General features: G+C 35.0%; 2 protein-coding genes across 4 annotated transcripts in view; one reads left to right on the forward strand and one right to left on the reverse strand.

The window, feature by feature from the left end:
- Window positions 1–11,993, reverse strand: part of wwk (anoctamin 8 white walker) — a 42,692-nt gene extending 30,699 nt beyond the window's left edge. The window contains exons 1-3 of one of the 3 annotated variants that reach the window (XM_028185974.2): window positions 11,610–11,993; window positions 10,942–11,070; window positions 5,336–5,465 (exon numbers count right to left, since the gene is read on the reverse strand). In XM_028185974.2, coding sequence (XP_028041775.2) covers window positions 5,336–5,465; window positions 10,942–11,070; window positions 11,610–11,730 — 380 coding nt within the window. In that variant the 5' untranslated portion in view covers window positions 11,731–11,993. Of the gene's footprint in view, window positions 1–5,335; window positions 5,466–10,941; window positions 11,071–11,167; window positions 11,458–11,609 lie in introns of those variants that run through there. The other 2 variants (XM_028185975.2, XM_028185976.2) reach the window with 2 other exon arrangements.
- A 959-nt stretch (window positions 11,994–12,952) lies between these two features.
- The window catches only part of LOC114251643 (uncharacterized), a 34,669-nt gene continuing 31,291 nt past the window's right edge, over window positions 12,953–16,330 (forward strand). Inside the window, exons 1-3 of the mRNA XM_089739106.1 lie at window positions 12,953–13,193; window positions 14,132–14,268; window positions 15,002–15,142. Coding sequence (XP_089595232.1) covers window positions 14,132–14,268; window positions 15,002–15,142 — 278 coding nt within the window. The 5' untranslated portion in view covers window positions 12,953–13,193. The remainder of the gene's footprint in view (window positions 13,194–14,131; window positions 14,269–15,001; window positions 15,143–16,330) is intronic.

Here is a 16,330-nt window from a genome sequence, read left to right on the forward strand (position 1 = left end):
ATCGTGAGAACAGCTTGCACAGACGATGGATTTCTTGAGCGAGCAATATTCTTCTTATATCTTCCTTGAACTGAGAGGTAGCGACTGCCTTCAGATTAGGTACTGACTGTGGTATGACTGCTTTACCACAAGCCAGTACCTAGCGTGACCACAGCCATTGTTTCCAATTTGGGCTTATGCAGAGTTCCTCGACTGAAGAGTTTTCATATTACAGTATAAACACTACAATTAGAAAGTACAAACGCAACGTCAAAGTCACATCAGTCGATAACAGTACACAGCAGTACGGTCACCGACTCTTCTTGCGATTTACTTCTCAGTTGTTGAACTTTAGGTAATTTCTTCATGATTCCAGTATGTTACAGTCGACATACCTACCTCAATCAATATTTACCCTGAATTTACGTTCAGGGTAAATATGGACTGGAGTAGGTTTTTACCACCACCAGCGCCGCTGTCAGAACATCTTAGACATGCAATACTTTTCTTCAGTGAAGAGTCCTTTTTTAATTTCTGCACAATATTGTGATGTAGCGACTACCTTCAAATTAGGTACTGATTGTGGTACGACTGCTATACCACAAGCCAGTACCTAGCGTGACAGCAGCCATTGTATCCAATTAAGGCTGATGAAGAGTTTCTTCAGTAAAGAATTGTTAAACTATTTTTTTATTACAACTTAGAATTGATAAGTTCTTTGTCAAGTGAACTGCAGAGTTAATCATAAACACAATTAGAAAAAAATTAATCCCTGCTGATTTGATTTTGTTACACTACAATTATAAATTATCATTCATCGTCGATGTCATTCGTCAAGATTTATAAAGTACCTATTTATACAAAATTGTGCCTATCTCAAAATTTGTAGTCGTACGGTCAATAATAGTACACGGGATTTTATTCATTATCTTGAGACATCCTTCTGAATTATTTAATCCTACGGAAGTTCTTCAGGATCATACAGTTGCTATATCTACCTCAATCAATATTTACCCTGAATTTACGTTCAGGGTAAATATGGACTGTGATAGATTTCGATATCATCAACATCAAGGTGATTACAGTTCAGACGGACGATGGGTTTCTTGAGTGAGGAATCCTTTATTAATATCTTCACAATGCAGTGATGTAGCGACTGCCTTCACATTAGGTACTGACTGTGGTATGACTGCTATACCACAAGCCAGTACCTAGCGTGACCACAGCCATTGTATCCAATTTGAGCTCATGATGACTTTCTTGAGTGAAGAGTTTTCATATTGCACAATAAACACCACAATTAAAAATTACAAATGCAACAGCATAGTTGCAACCGGGTCCTTATGCAGTACGGTCACCGACTCCTCTTGCAATTTACTTCTCAGTTGTTGAATTTTAGGTAAGTTCTTCAGGATTCTACTATGTTACAGATGTCGTACCTACCTCAATCAATATATACCCTGAATTTACGTTCAGGGTAAATATCGACTGGAGTAGGTTTTTTCCACCACCAGCATCGCTTTGAGAACAGCTTGGACATACGATGTTTTTCATGAGTGAGGAATAATTTTATAGTAACTTCTCTGTACTGACAGATGTAGCGACTGCCTTCAGGTTAGGTACTGACTGTGGTATGACCGCTATACCACTAGCCAGTACCTAGCATGACCACAGACATGTATCCAATAACGTTCGATGGGCGAGATATCATTTAAGGCAGCAAACCCCAGACTACTGAGTTGCGTCACTTGTTCACACATTCATGCACATGCTAATACAATCAAGATACCAGGAGTTCATAGTAAGTACCAAATGACTCATTAATACCACCAATTAACATAAAGATTCGTGAGTTCAGTGAGATGGATTTAACCGTCTAAGCGTATTTCATCATGTTGACCTAGTTTATATGCCGACATTTAAGAAAATTCAACTACCCCAGTCCAAAACCCAACATAAGTCGTGAAAGTAATCGTATTAAGTTTTATAGACTACCATAGCCGTACCCCACACCGAGCAGTCAACATAAAACTGTCATTGCGATTATTCAGGTAACAATATACCGCGTTCTAACACTCAGTATGACGCTATATATTAAATACACCAAGTAAAATACCAGAAATGACGAAGTTTATAAATCTTACGGGCTCCTTTTTTATTACACTACATTCCTTTATGGTGAATTTAATTTATGAGCAAGTGTAGAGTATATATGTATTGCCAAAAAGTTACCTCAGCGCCGGCTTAGTCGCATCAAACGATTCGAGGAAACCAGATCAGATTCTCAAACATTAGGCAGCGGAAGTTTCCATCGATAATCCTCTTATTGTTAAATTTTAAGGGAAAACGTTCGGGTCTCATCGCGTTACAGCTGCTATACCTACCTTAATCAATATTTACCGTAATATCGACTGGGGTAGATTTTTTTATTTTTTTTTATTGCTTAGATGGGTGGACGAGCTCACAGCCCACCTGGCGTTAACCAGTTACTGGAGCCTATAGACATACACAACGTAAATGCGCCACCCACCTTGAGATATAAGTTCTAAGGTCTCAAGTGTAGTTACAACGGCTGCCCCACCCTTCAAACCGAAACGCATTACTGCTTCACGGTAGAAATAGGCAGGGTGGTGGTACCCACCCGCACGGACTCACAAGCGGTCCTACCACTAGTAAATTTATGTAAATTTTTTTTTTTTTAAGTTTATCCAAAAATCTTTAAGTGACAACACCGAACAGCGATATATCCAGATCGGGCTGGTAATGATATTTTAAACTGAGGAATCATGATATATCGTTACAAACCCTACGATGTAGCTACTGCGTTCAGGTTATCTACAGACTGTGGTACGACTGCAGTACCATCAGCCAGTATCTAGCCTGACCACACCCATGCATCCGTTTTGGTTCAGGCTCATTACCTTATTGGTGGTGTGTTGTTTTATAAGCAATACGTCTAATTTCGAAACGATTTTCGTTTACAGAAGTGGGCTATTTACAACGCAGGAAAATCTTAAAAGGTAACTTTAAGGAAATTAATTAAGTAAATTAGTCAGGATAGATATAGACCAATTGCCCTATAGTAGTTGCTTATTTGTATAATGTTTATCGTAAGCACAAACATAGGCTTACATTCTCGGAGATTCCATATATTTATATTTTATATACACAGTGTGTAAAAAAATGTAATAAAAGTTTCTAATAATTTAGCGGTTAGTTATACTAACCACTCAATGTTCCATTTAGTTTGGGTTAGAATCCTGACCAAATTTAGTATCATTGTTTATACATTTTGTATTCTATGCCTGGGGATTACATACGTATATTATTCATCCAGAATATGAGTTATTACAACGATGTAATCATTAAAATAAAAGTACCTTGGGCATCAGAGTCGCGACCTAGTCATATCAGTAAATACAAGTATACCAGGCGCCTTACCCATTAGCCTGTAGATCAGTGATTCTCAACCATTGTTCCGCGGCACTTTTGTGTGCCGCCAAATTTTGCGAATATATAATAATCTTAATATTATTAAATTATATCATTTTAAAAGAAAAATATTTAAACATGAATATATATTTAAGCCCACAAAAAAAAAAGTATATTTCAGTTTATTTCGTATATTAAAATTTCTTGATAAACTATTTATGCAGTGTGTTGTAATAAGTAAATAATTATTTTTATATTTTTTTTTGTGTGCCGCCAAATTTTGAAATCGTTAAATATGTGCCGCAACAAAAAAAAAGGTTGAAAATCACTGCTGTAGATGTTTCTAAAGATCTAATTCCTTGGCTGATCGATCTTAAAGTAGTTTCTTCATTAAATTACCGTCGCTATACCTAAAGCAATCAATATTTACCCTGAATTTTACGTTCAGGGTAAATATCGACTGTGATAGATATGAAATACCAGCACAATCATTTCGATGCCTCCAATGAACACTACTCTAACTCCAAATTCGTAGGTTTACAGGAGGAGAGTTTAAACGAAAAAAGTTGGTAAAATCTTTATTATTGCAGATATATTTATGGTTTTTTCTTGTGTAACTAGCTGATTTACTCTTGCTTCGAGCCCCATAAATAATGAATTTGTAATACTTTTAAAATAGTGAAGCGATTTGCGTGAAAATCGAAAATTGCAAAATTTTGAGTTAGAGTAGTTTTCATTGGAGGCATCGATTTGAAGGGTGACAAATTGTTCGCGTGAGGTCTCTTCAATTAGTTTCTTGACTATCCCACGATGTAATTATGACTGCGTTCAGGTTAAATACTGACTGCTGTCGTAGCAACCAGTATCTAGCCTGACCGCAGACTAAGTTCCTATAACAAGTTCGCTGCTAACCAAAAAGTAATCCGCGAAGGTGTAATCCGCAACAGTGTAATATTAAAACTTAATTTAATTAGGTTCCATTAAATACACTATGAATACTTCTTTTTGATTTTATTCACGCATACATCTATCAATTAATAATTATAAGGAAATTAACATAATACCGGTATCCTTATACATCCAAAACAAATGAAATAAACCCAAAACATCAGCTCAAACTTCACACATTACGTCAACAACAACCAAAATTCTTTACGCTATTGTGGAAACGAAAAATAGTTTTAAATATTCTGTAAATTAACCCACATTTATAAAAGTTGTATTCTTATTCGTCATATTATTATTATCTTCTATATCTTCGATAAATGGTTGAAATATTTTATACCGTTTCGCCAATAAACTAAATTTTATGACTAAATAACAATATATTAAAGCACAATTTATTGAAGAAAAAGATCAAACAGCCAATTTAGAATATAGGGTATTTTCAGTAGCTTCCACCGAGAATGGAAACTAGCTAGAAACAGAATTTTGACAAGGCACACGACTTACGTTGGTCTGACAAAATCTTTGAAAATAATTAAACTCAGGCAAGTCCGGCCTCATGTTTTGTTCAAAATATGTTTTTTTTTTCAATGAAAAATCTATCACGATAAGGCAAGAACATGTCTTATACACCAAATAAACAATACAAGACAATTAACATTTAACAATAACAAAGAAAACTTATAAATTCCAAGTACCTGATGTTTAGTTTTAAGGACAACTGAACTTAACATATCCAGCATATTTCCAGAAATTCGGTGTTGGATATGATAAGGAACACAATAAAAGTTTTTATGAAAATGAAATGTCACCATACACAACATTAAGATCAGCGATTTTATAAAAAAATTGCCTTGTCATGGCATTTAGAAAAATAAAGCTTGTGGTGAGGTCAATAGCTGATGAAATCAAACAAAAACAAATGTTTTGGGCAAAGCAAAGCATGTTTGTATTAAACTATATATAAAGGTCTACTCACACATCATCGTCGGCTGTGATGTAGAAGGCTGAGCATTGAGAGGAGGCGTGCTGCCTGACGCACACACGTAGTCGCGGCCTACTCCCTCTGAGCTTCTGCAGCAACCATAAAAGCATACTGTCTGGTAGACCTGAAACAAAGAAAGATTAACTCAGAAAAAACGGGACGGCGGACGAATATCTATACTAATCTATACATATAAATAAAATTGGAGTGTCTATTTGTAATATTGAAATAACCGCTTTTTACTACATGCTACATACACCAAAATAACATTTTTTACAATTTTTGTCTGTCTGTCTGTCTGTTTGTTCCGGCTAATCTTTGGAACGGCTGGACCGATTTTGACGAGACTTTCACTGATAGGTAGCTGATGACATAAAGAGTAACTTAGGCTACTTTTTTTAGACTAGCTTCGCCTCGCGGCGTCACCCGCAATACGACCGTAACCGTGGGTAGCATCGCGGGACTGAGCTAATCAATAATAAAATTTAATGTTTCCGAAGCGAAGCGAGGGCGGGTCGCTAGTCTATACTAATATTATAAATAAGAAAGATTTGTTTGTTTGTTTATATTGAATAGGCTCCGAAACTATTGAACCGATTTGAAAAATTATTTCACTGTTTGAAAGCTACATTATTCCCGAGTGACAAAGGCTATAATTTTAAAGAAAAAAAAATTACGGATCCTTATGAAAACTCCAATAATGTAACCCAAGGGGTAAAAAAAATACCTAAAACATTCTTTACATCGCGTGCCCTGCAAAAACTTTTGATGATAGAATAAAATAATGTACTACGACTTTGTAGAACACATCATTATTTACAAAAAATGGTGTGACAGCATATATCTAACTATTATAGTTGTGCCGCAATAAGTGTTCTTTTATTTAAAAAAATAAAACAACGTCAAATATCGTTGAATTTTTGTTAAAGACCCGAGCGGAGCCGGAGCGGGCCGCTTGTTTTATAAAATCGGTACTTATAAGTCAACTATGTAACAAATCACTCATGAAGCTATTAGATTACTTACTTACTAGAAGATTGCACAAAGTGGGAATGAGTTGCTCGCTCCGGGCATTTCAATATTGTAATAATTGTTATGTTATAATACTCATTATAAAAATGAATATTTAACAAAAAAACTTATATTAATATTTTTTTTATGAAATATTTAAAAAAAAATACATGCCCGCTGAGTTTCTTGCGGTAGTTCTTTTGACGTTCAACAAGTATGTACTTTCATTTATGTTGAATAAATTTTTTTTGATTTGATTTGATTGCTATGACGAAGTATATTAATTGTAAAATAAAATTTTAATTTTGTCAATAATTATCAACCAGAAGTAATAGAATAATGTAGTTATAACCCATTATCCAAAACTAGCTCTACCATATTTACAATACAAACTATTATAGCTTGCCCAAGATTCAACATAGATCTACTTTTCTGGTATGTTTTACGTTATTATTTATTTGAGGTGAAAAATTTAGGCTACGATATTTTTATTCGCATTCGTGACGACGTTGCGCGTAAGTAAATCATTATAAACGAATATAGTGCCCACGTCAGGGAAACTTATAAACACGAAACTATGCTAATCGATTAAAACCAAACTAGGCAAGTTGGTTATTTAAGTGATGTCTAAAGTATAAAGACCTTAATAGTCACCTTTAATTTTAATCAGACTCAAAGGTTCATAAAGGCATCATTTATTCGGAACGATTCTGTTGTTATATCACTCGATAGGAAACGAAAGAAAATTTAATTAAACTCTGTACTGCTGTTGGCACAGACAATAACTTCAATGAAAACCAAGTAGTTATATGGGATGAACTTATGCAGTAACCGTTATCATTCGTGAATACTTTAACAACGTACGTACGTATACATTAAAAATTTTACTGTTTTCCCGACAGACATTTTGTAAGCAATAGCCCACAACATTGTTTATTATTTGTGGCAAAACTTTATTATTAGTTTCCGAGAATCAAAACAAACATATTCTCAAGATCATTTCACATTCACTATTCGTTTAGTTTTTAAATGCAGTATAAACAATTATCATTCGGTATTTGTGTTTGACTATAATAATATAATAAGGAGGCCAAGGGGGCGTAGTCTCATGCGTAATTACTGGTGGTAGGACCTCTAGAGTCCGCGCGGGTAGGTACCACCACCCTGCCTATTTCTGCCGTGAAGCAGTAATGCGTTTCGGTTTGAAGGGTGGGGCAGCCGTTGTAACTATACTTGAGACCTTAGAACTTAAATCTCAAGGTGGGTGGCGCATTTACGTCATCCATGGGCTCCAGTAACCACTTAACACCAGGTGGGCTGTAAGCTCGTCCACCCATCTAAGCAATAAAAAAAATTGCGCTGTTGCGATCAAATTAAAACGATATTGGACTCCAGCATCAATGCAGCTACCCTCTCAACGCAGAGGACAGAAAAGGATGAAGGAACATAGTCCGAACAAGTGTAAAACCATCAGAACTGAGAAAACGATGCAAGGATGGGGGAAGATAACATTATGTATAATATAATTCGGAGTCGTTACAAACAAACAGGCTATGAACAAAGCTCGTTCCACGGTCCCATTTTTATGCACATAATGATTTAGGAGAGTCTGTAGCATACTATTGAAAAAAAAACACGAAAGGAGACTGATATCTAAAAACAGTTCATTGTTTATGCATTCCGTTCGGTGTATTCTGTCGAGTATTGACGGGATTCATCAATTTAAATCACAGGGTCGATAAATGAGGCGATTTAAAAAATATTTGTTTGGTATTCGACGTGTCTAAAGAAGGAAAAGAAACGTGCCGTGCAATAATTCAGAAGCTATAATTTTCATAATCAAATTGCCTCAGTTATGTAATTATGGCGGTAACGTCTAATTACGTTTAATTTAATTATCCTTAGGGAAAAATAGTTATTTGTGGAACTTTTTTCTTAATTTTTTTTTAATGCTTAGGTGGATGGACGAGCTCACAGCCCACCCGGTGTTAAGTGGTTACTGGAGCCCATAGACATCTACAACGTAAATGCGCCACCCACCTTGAGATATAAGTTCTAAGTTCTCAGTATGGTTACAACGGCTGCCCCACCCTTCAAGCCGAAACGCATTACTGTTTCACGGCAGAAATAGGCGGGGTGGGTGGTACCTACCCGTGCGGACTCATAAGAGGTCCTACCACTAGTGAAAATGGTTGAATCAGCGAAGCGCTACTCTTGCTAGGGCAGAATGTTAGAAAGTTCTTTCAGGCTGAGCCCCGTGAGGTCGCCCACAAACAAAGGCGAAGCCAGAATAGCATTTAGAGGCTACTGGCGAATAGGTGGGTAGGCGAAAAAAAGTTGTTACATAAGTACCCATAATAATGAGGAAAACCGTTAGCTCTATAACTTATTGTCACAGCATGATACAAAACATTGTTTTGAACCCTAGCCAGAAATGTTAATGACTTTGCCCGAAAGGATATGGCAATGAATATGTTTATGTACTATGAAGTTAATGGTAAATATTTATAACATAAATCATTTCCCATGAAACAGAAAAGGAAATTGGCCATGTGCCACGATGTTTGTGATATAATAGCGTAATAATTACATAATATTATAAATTCTTTCACAGCCGGACGTCGAGAATTGTAGGATGTTTCCATTTGATGATTATGTCTGTCTGTTTATGTATGTGAAGACTGTCTGGCTGTGACTTAATAGCTGTTTTTAAGCAGTCCCACAGATATTCGATGAAAATTTGTTCAGCTGTTTAAATATATCAACTACTAGCTGACCCGACAGACTTCGTAGTGCTTCAATCAATAAATAAAAGACCTAAGCTTCTGTATAAAAAAACCTAAAACAAACAATAGGAATTCGTCCGACGGGGGACACATCAAAGGGAAAAGAAAATTGATATCTTTATTTAATTCCAAGCATTTTCATATAATTTATCTACCTTTTAAACCTTCTCTGGACTTCCACAAATAATTCAACACCAAAATTAGCCAAATCGGTACAGTCGTTCTCGAGTTTTAGCGAGACAAACGAGCAGCAATTCATTTTTATATATATAGAAGAACATAGAAGATAGATTGTCAATTGTCGTCACAATTTATAGTCTTTTTTATTAAAACAATGATCACTTAAATTCGGATGAATTGCCAATATACCTTGTTTATCTAAATTTGTTTACGTATCGGTAAACGAACAAAATAACTTAATTCATATTAGTATTAATTGAGACAACTACACAATGATTGTTCCTTCTTTCATGAGCATATTTTAAGTAAGTACAAAATCGCATCATTGTCGAATATCTTAGAATTGAGCAAACCGAGACGCATAAATAACTCAAATTATATGCTGAGCCTAAACCCTATCTAAGTATCTAGACTTCCCGGACGCCAGACACGTCGCGTCCGCCATAATGTATTTCCCACAGCGCGATCAATACGGTGAAAGGTCGAGCGTCGGCAAAACTGTATTTCAATTCTAGAAGTTTCGATTTATCTATTTATTGCCATCATAGTAAAAACAAAGTCGCTTTCTCTGTCCCTATATCTGTCTGTCCCTATGTATGCTTAAATCTTTAAAACTACGCAACGGATTTTGATGCGGTTTTTTTTAATAAATAGAGTGATTGAAGATGAAGGTTTATATGTATATAACATCCATTAAATAGTGGAGAAATCAATAATAAATTACAGTTTCCGAAGCGATGCGAGGGCGGGTCGCTAGTAAGGGTATAGAGTAGTTTTCGCACACGACATTAAGTCGTAAATGCCATTTTTAGCTTGAGAGGTGCAGTTGAAAGTCTCGATTGGGTAGAAGATAGACTTCGAATTTAATCCATAGACTCGCTGAAGAATTATTCTGATTACACATATTACTTTATTGAATCAATAATTAAAATCACTTTATACAATAAAAAAGCTGTAACAGAGCATTGCATTTATAGTGTGCTGGGTTTTTTTTCGGATGATATTAAAGATTTCTTTTTTTGGGCATTGCATTGCTGTCTCACACTATAAACCCAAGCGCCCCAAGCGTATGAAGTGCTTTGTGGTGGAAATAAAGCAGGGCTATAAATCTAAGATCCTGGGAGTTCAGTACAGAAATATATTTTTTTTGGTGATAAATGGCAAGATAGGGTTTGTAGATTATGTTATAAGTCCAATGGGTAAAAACCACCATCCTGCTTATATCTGTGTTACAGTACTGGGTTCCAGACTGAAGGGTTGTAGAAGGCATTGTCTGTTATAATTGAAGTCACAGTTCAATATCATATCTCACTCAATATGGCTCAATATGGTGGCTATGGTGCCATTATATCTATAGACTAGTAACCACATAACGCTAGGTAGATTTTCTTGAGAAAAAAAAAATTACAATAGTATAATAAACATATAAGTGACAATATTGCTACTACAGACAATGTTAGGGAAAATAGCATAGCAGTAGCCAAACAGGCTTGGTCTTCATTTTATTGTCAAATTAGTCTCATTACGATTGTATTTTTAATTTTCAAAGTTTGTCAAAGAAGTAATTATAGTTACAAAAGAATTATAATTATTATAACAGTATAAGATTTAAAAGATGCATACCTTTGGGAAATATCAGCACTACATCGGTTTGCTGGGTAGGAGTTGAGTGTAGAAGTAATCTCCTCGGATGCATCAGGTGAGCCCCAAGCTGACCGGCCATGGGTAAACGTCTGCGGAGCTCTCGTCCAGCTAGCAACAAACCAATAAATATTTAGACTGGTTATTAATTATCCTAAAAATTAGTTAATAATTATTACAAGTATTCCACATCATCTTTATTGTATACCTGAATAATCAACTTTAAATTATAATCAAATACAATATGCATAATGGATGAACTATTTAAATTATCTTATTACGATATCAAAAGTTTTTTCACAAAGAAATTCACTTTTCGCGCATCATTAGTTGATATAATTTCCATTTCATTAAACAAAACTGTACTATTTTAATTTAAAACAACATTAAAGTTTTGTAAAGGATTGAATTTAACACTAAAAAGGTATTCAATCAATGTACGCCTTAGAACGAGTGATTCGTTATTCGTCGGAGCATCCTCGTTACTAAAGTCCCGAGAACAAATCAATACCATTTCAATTACCCACTTCCCACCCCACACTCAGTATATTTATAGAATAGGATGCGCAACACAATATACAAAGGGATACCTGAGGAAGAAAAGGCGTAGTGTTAATAGGTTTTAGTTCAAATAGCAATAATATATTTACCACTGTCGAGTTTATCTTTCGCAAATTCAGCGAAAGATTTATGTTCTTGAGGTGTAGAATTCGTGCTGCTCTCATGTTCTTCTTTATCGGTGTTTCCGGTGCCTCCGTCCTCCCCATCCATGGCGAAACTCGCGCACGCTCCGTGCGATAATGACGCAAACCCGTGCTCAAAAGCCTTTAGGCCTTCGAATTCTTACATCATCGCAAAAAATAAAACATTCGAGTTTAATTTGGTAACAGCATTAAATTATAAAAGAAATTCTTATTTGAAAACTAAATTTTAACACGACGGCTTGAATCTGGATTTTAAATACAAAAGTAATAAATAATAACAGCACGGAACGTACAGCGACGTCTTCGCGCAAGTTCAAATTAATTCAAAATCGATTTTTGTCCGCCATTGCGGAATAATTGCCAGTATTAAATTTTTCTACTAAAATGTCAAGAATAATTTGAAAAAATAGGACTTCACTGATCAGTGACCACTGTGGTGTTGTCAGGGCAGACTGCAAAGGCACTACTACTCACAAAATTCACACCCACATCACAGTGCCAACAGATATGCACCATGCAAGCCTTGAGCACATTGTCAATGTACTACAAAAAGGGACATCCTATTGAACGCAAATGAGCTTTCAGCCAAGTTTATAGTTTTTATAGATACAGCTGTTTTAAGATATTCCATCCCAGGACATAATATACTTGCAATGGATTAGTTAATAAAGACCTGAGTTCCGCAAAAATGTGCTAACCAATACTTAGTTAGGATTGTATTATCTTGAAAATTATGTTTAAAGTGAAACTTATTGTTAGTAATTTCTGTGTCGAAATATCAAGCACTTTTTTATAAAAAACCACACAGAGGAAACAATAACACAACGTACCGCTTCACACTAGGTAGGCCATTACCTAGTCACCCTTATGCAAAACAATAAATGGCTTGACTTAATAAGATTTGCCCCTAAAAAAAAAATTCAAAACAAATAATGTTTGGAGTTTCAGTCTATCCTTTAAACACAGTTGGCAACGAACATTCAAAATTAATGTTAGAGTATGAAATGTAAATTATTTTCGTAAATTTGGCTTCTAAATTTGAGAAATAACTTCAAAAATTTGGTGGACCGATACATTAATCACACCTTTGTTAATCTTCACTTTACTGAGAGGCCTACATCTTGAAAATAAAATCTTTCGTTATTCAAATTAGATATGTGGTAATTTGAAGAAAACTAAATTTATCAATACAACGAAAAGTTATTTCTATTTTAGATATTTTGAGCCAATTGAACAGTTGTTCCAACATGAATATAAGCTTGGCTACTGTCAAGATTGTTTCTAAAGTCGTTGTCAAGTGTCAACTACGTCAATAATATTCAAGAAGTCAATCGAGTGAAAGAATTGAAATATTTTTAATTCAGACAAACGGTCGTTTGTTATTTTGTACGATAATAAAATGGACGTGTAAATAATTTGAATGTTTGACACTTTCTCTTAATTCTAATTAAAGTGATTGTAACCAAACTTGGAACGAAACGAAAAATAAAAACTAGGAAATCAAAGAGAAAAAATACAAGTTTTTAGAAGGTATGTAAATCATTGATTTGTTGACCTTTCTTTGTACCTTGTAATAATGGCATTTTTTTTAAATATGTCGTATTAAATTGCTTATATTCCAACTATGTTTAATTACACATCTATTCTAAACAAAAATACTATATAACAGCTTCTGGGGAAGTTTAAAACTTCATTTACGTGTTAAATTTCGTCAACCCACTTTCCTTAGGAACAGCTGCTATGTCGTCATATAAATATCGAACAGCTGATTGATTGTGTTTTTGATGAATTCCTTTCCAGAATCATTTTATTAGAATTATTAAATCGAAAATAAGTGTTGGAGTTAAAATTGAGTATAAAAATATTTTAAATATAATTATATCTTAGTTCAATAATTTTAATATCAACCTACATTTATCAGGCTTTTAAATTATTCTGAAAGGCCCTTTAAAGTGAATGTATTAAAATTAATGAAAACAGTCACAATTTTAATTGCCAAATTTTTATCACAAACTTAAATTACCCTACAATAATGAATAATCAGAATTGAATCCAAGAACATTTTTTTTTTAGAAAAAAGGAATCTACATGATTATGACTTATCTAATTAGTATTTTATGTTAGTGTGACAATTTTTTTATTAAAATTTCACTTTTACAATAGGGACTTTGGGTTTCTTTTGGGGACGATTTTTGCATATACAATTTGTTAGGATTTCATTAAAATTATAGGTGGCTCATTTTACACTGAAAAATCATCTTGATAGCCAAAGTTAACATATTTATTACCAAGCATTTTCTCATCGTCCCTTATGTTTTTTTACCCACAAAATTAATATGAAAGGTGGCTTATCCTAAGAAATAAGAAGTTCTGAATAAATATTCATTTAAAATAATCAAGCCTAATAACCCGAACATATTGGGCTTTTTGTTAATCAAGAATAATTGTAGTTATTTCATTACCAACAGATGTCTCAAACATGGGACATTTTGCCACTACTTCCACTGAGGTGTGTGCTGGATTACCTGAGCATGGAGGATGCCTTGGCAGCAATGTCCACATGTAGGCATTGGAGGGATGCTGTTTTATTATATGAAGGATATAAGTAAGTAATTCATTATCAATAAACACTATAGCAATCATGATCAAGTGACCTGTGACAAAATCTTCATTTCAAGGCAATAAATACAAGGCCAGAGTTCCTCTAATAAGCCTCATTAAAAGTCTGGCATCAGAGAGTCTCAAATTCAGTTCAGATCTATTGACTTTGATAACCAGTTAACATCGGTGGGCTATGTGCTCATTTAAATAAAAATAAAAACTCTTTTTTAGTTTTCATTATATTCCACAGTTTAAAGCGGTGTAGTAGATTCACAAACTATGTTTTCATATAAATATTACCTATAGCTACATATTATATACCCAAACACAGCAAATTATAACCTGATGAATGTCTGGAAATGGTGACGCTCATGCTATACAAAGGATATTTGATTTGCTGCACGATTTCCAGAAAGACCGAATACCATTTCCAGCTACTAAATCATCATCATCATTATCCTGCCCTTCTCCCAGTTACCTGGGGTCGTCGCAAAATGTTTTCTCCTTCCATACTCTTCTATCATATACCATTTCTTCGCTCACTCCCCTCTTACCCATATCGTCTTTCACGCAAGCAGCTACTAAATATAATTTGTTAAATGTTATATCACTAGTGTATTACAATATCACTGAATGGGAATAAGAAACATAAAAATTACATGAAGAGTATATTATAAGATGGATGCCTGTGTTTTCTTTGGCTTTGTCATGATTTAATTTTCTCATTTATTTCACAGGGAAACTGTTAAGCTAAACACAGGGAATTTAGAAAAGAATTTGTTTTTAACGCGCATGTTCAGAAGGAACGCTAGGAAACTACATATAGTCATCGAGAATGAAGTGGATTTAGACAAATTCGTCAGCTTCGTGTTACCACAGTGAGTAAAACCACTTTACACGACAGTTAGCAACGAAATCGCAAATCGATTAAACGGGTTACTTATTACGATTAAGAAAATCGATTTAATTCAAAATATTTCTTATCTCTAGTCTCGACAGCGCTTTTTTTGGTTAGATTACTGATGGTAGTATGGTAGGACCTTTACTGATGGTAGTTGAGGTACTTCGTTTAAGAAGCTCATAGATATCAACCACGTAAACGTTGGTACCCTAGAACTAAAATGCGATACTACTTCACGGTAGAAATGTACAGGGTGGTGATATTTACTCGTGCGGGCTCACAACACGCCCTACCATCTGTAATTACGCAAATTATATTTTTTGTGCAAATTACGCAAATTATATGATTTTTATTACACGATGTTTTTTTTTTTATTGCTTTGGTGGGTGGACGACCTCACAGCCCACCTGGTGTTAAGCGGTTACTGGAGCCCATAGACATGTATAACGTAAATGCGCCACCCACCTTGAGATATAAGTTCTAAGGCCTCAAGTATAGTTACATGTCCTTGCTACATTGTGGAAGTTCGTGAACTTTTGTTAAGCACGTATATAATTGGTAAAATTGGTATATTGGCTTGCGGGATTCGAACACCGTCGAAATCGCATCGATCCATAGAAATCCAGGCGTCTTGTCCTTTAAGTGACAACGACTTCTTGCGCCGAAAGTTTTTGTAAGAGTTGTTATGGAATTTAGTGACATTAATGGGCGAGTGAAGCGGTGCCGGGGTCTAGTTTTTTACCCCGTCCGCTCATTAGTAAAGGTCGTTAACCCGACTGTCACTAAAATTCGCTTCTAGAAACTTTCCTACGTTTATTTCAACCCTAAAAAAATAGCTTCCTCTAAATTTTGAAACAATTTACCTAGTTCCGCCGATCTAACTTTCATGCCGTAATTGGTTAATCTTGATTTAAATGTATACATATAAAAGTTCTTGTATACGTAACCCCTTGCAGTCCTCGGTCTGATAGACGCTTGCACGGTTTTGTCTTTTTTTATTTTTTTTTATTGCTTAGATGGGTGGACGAGTTCACAGCCCACCTGATGTTAAGTGGTTACTGGAGCCCATAGACATCTACAACGTAAATGCGCCACCCACCTTGAGATATAAGTTCCAAAGTCTCAGTATAGTTACAACGGCTGCCCCACCCTTCAAACCGAAACG

Source organism: Bombyx mandarina, chromosome 28, assembly GCF_030267445.1.
Source record: "Bombyx mandarina strain Sakado chromosome 28, ASM3026744v2".
Classification (NCBI taxonomy): domain Eukaryota; kingdom Metazoa; phylum Arthropoda; class Insecta; order Lepidoptera; family Bombycidae; genus Bombyx; species Bombyx mandarina.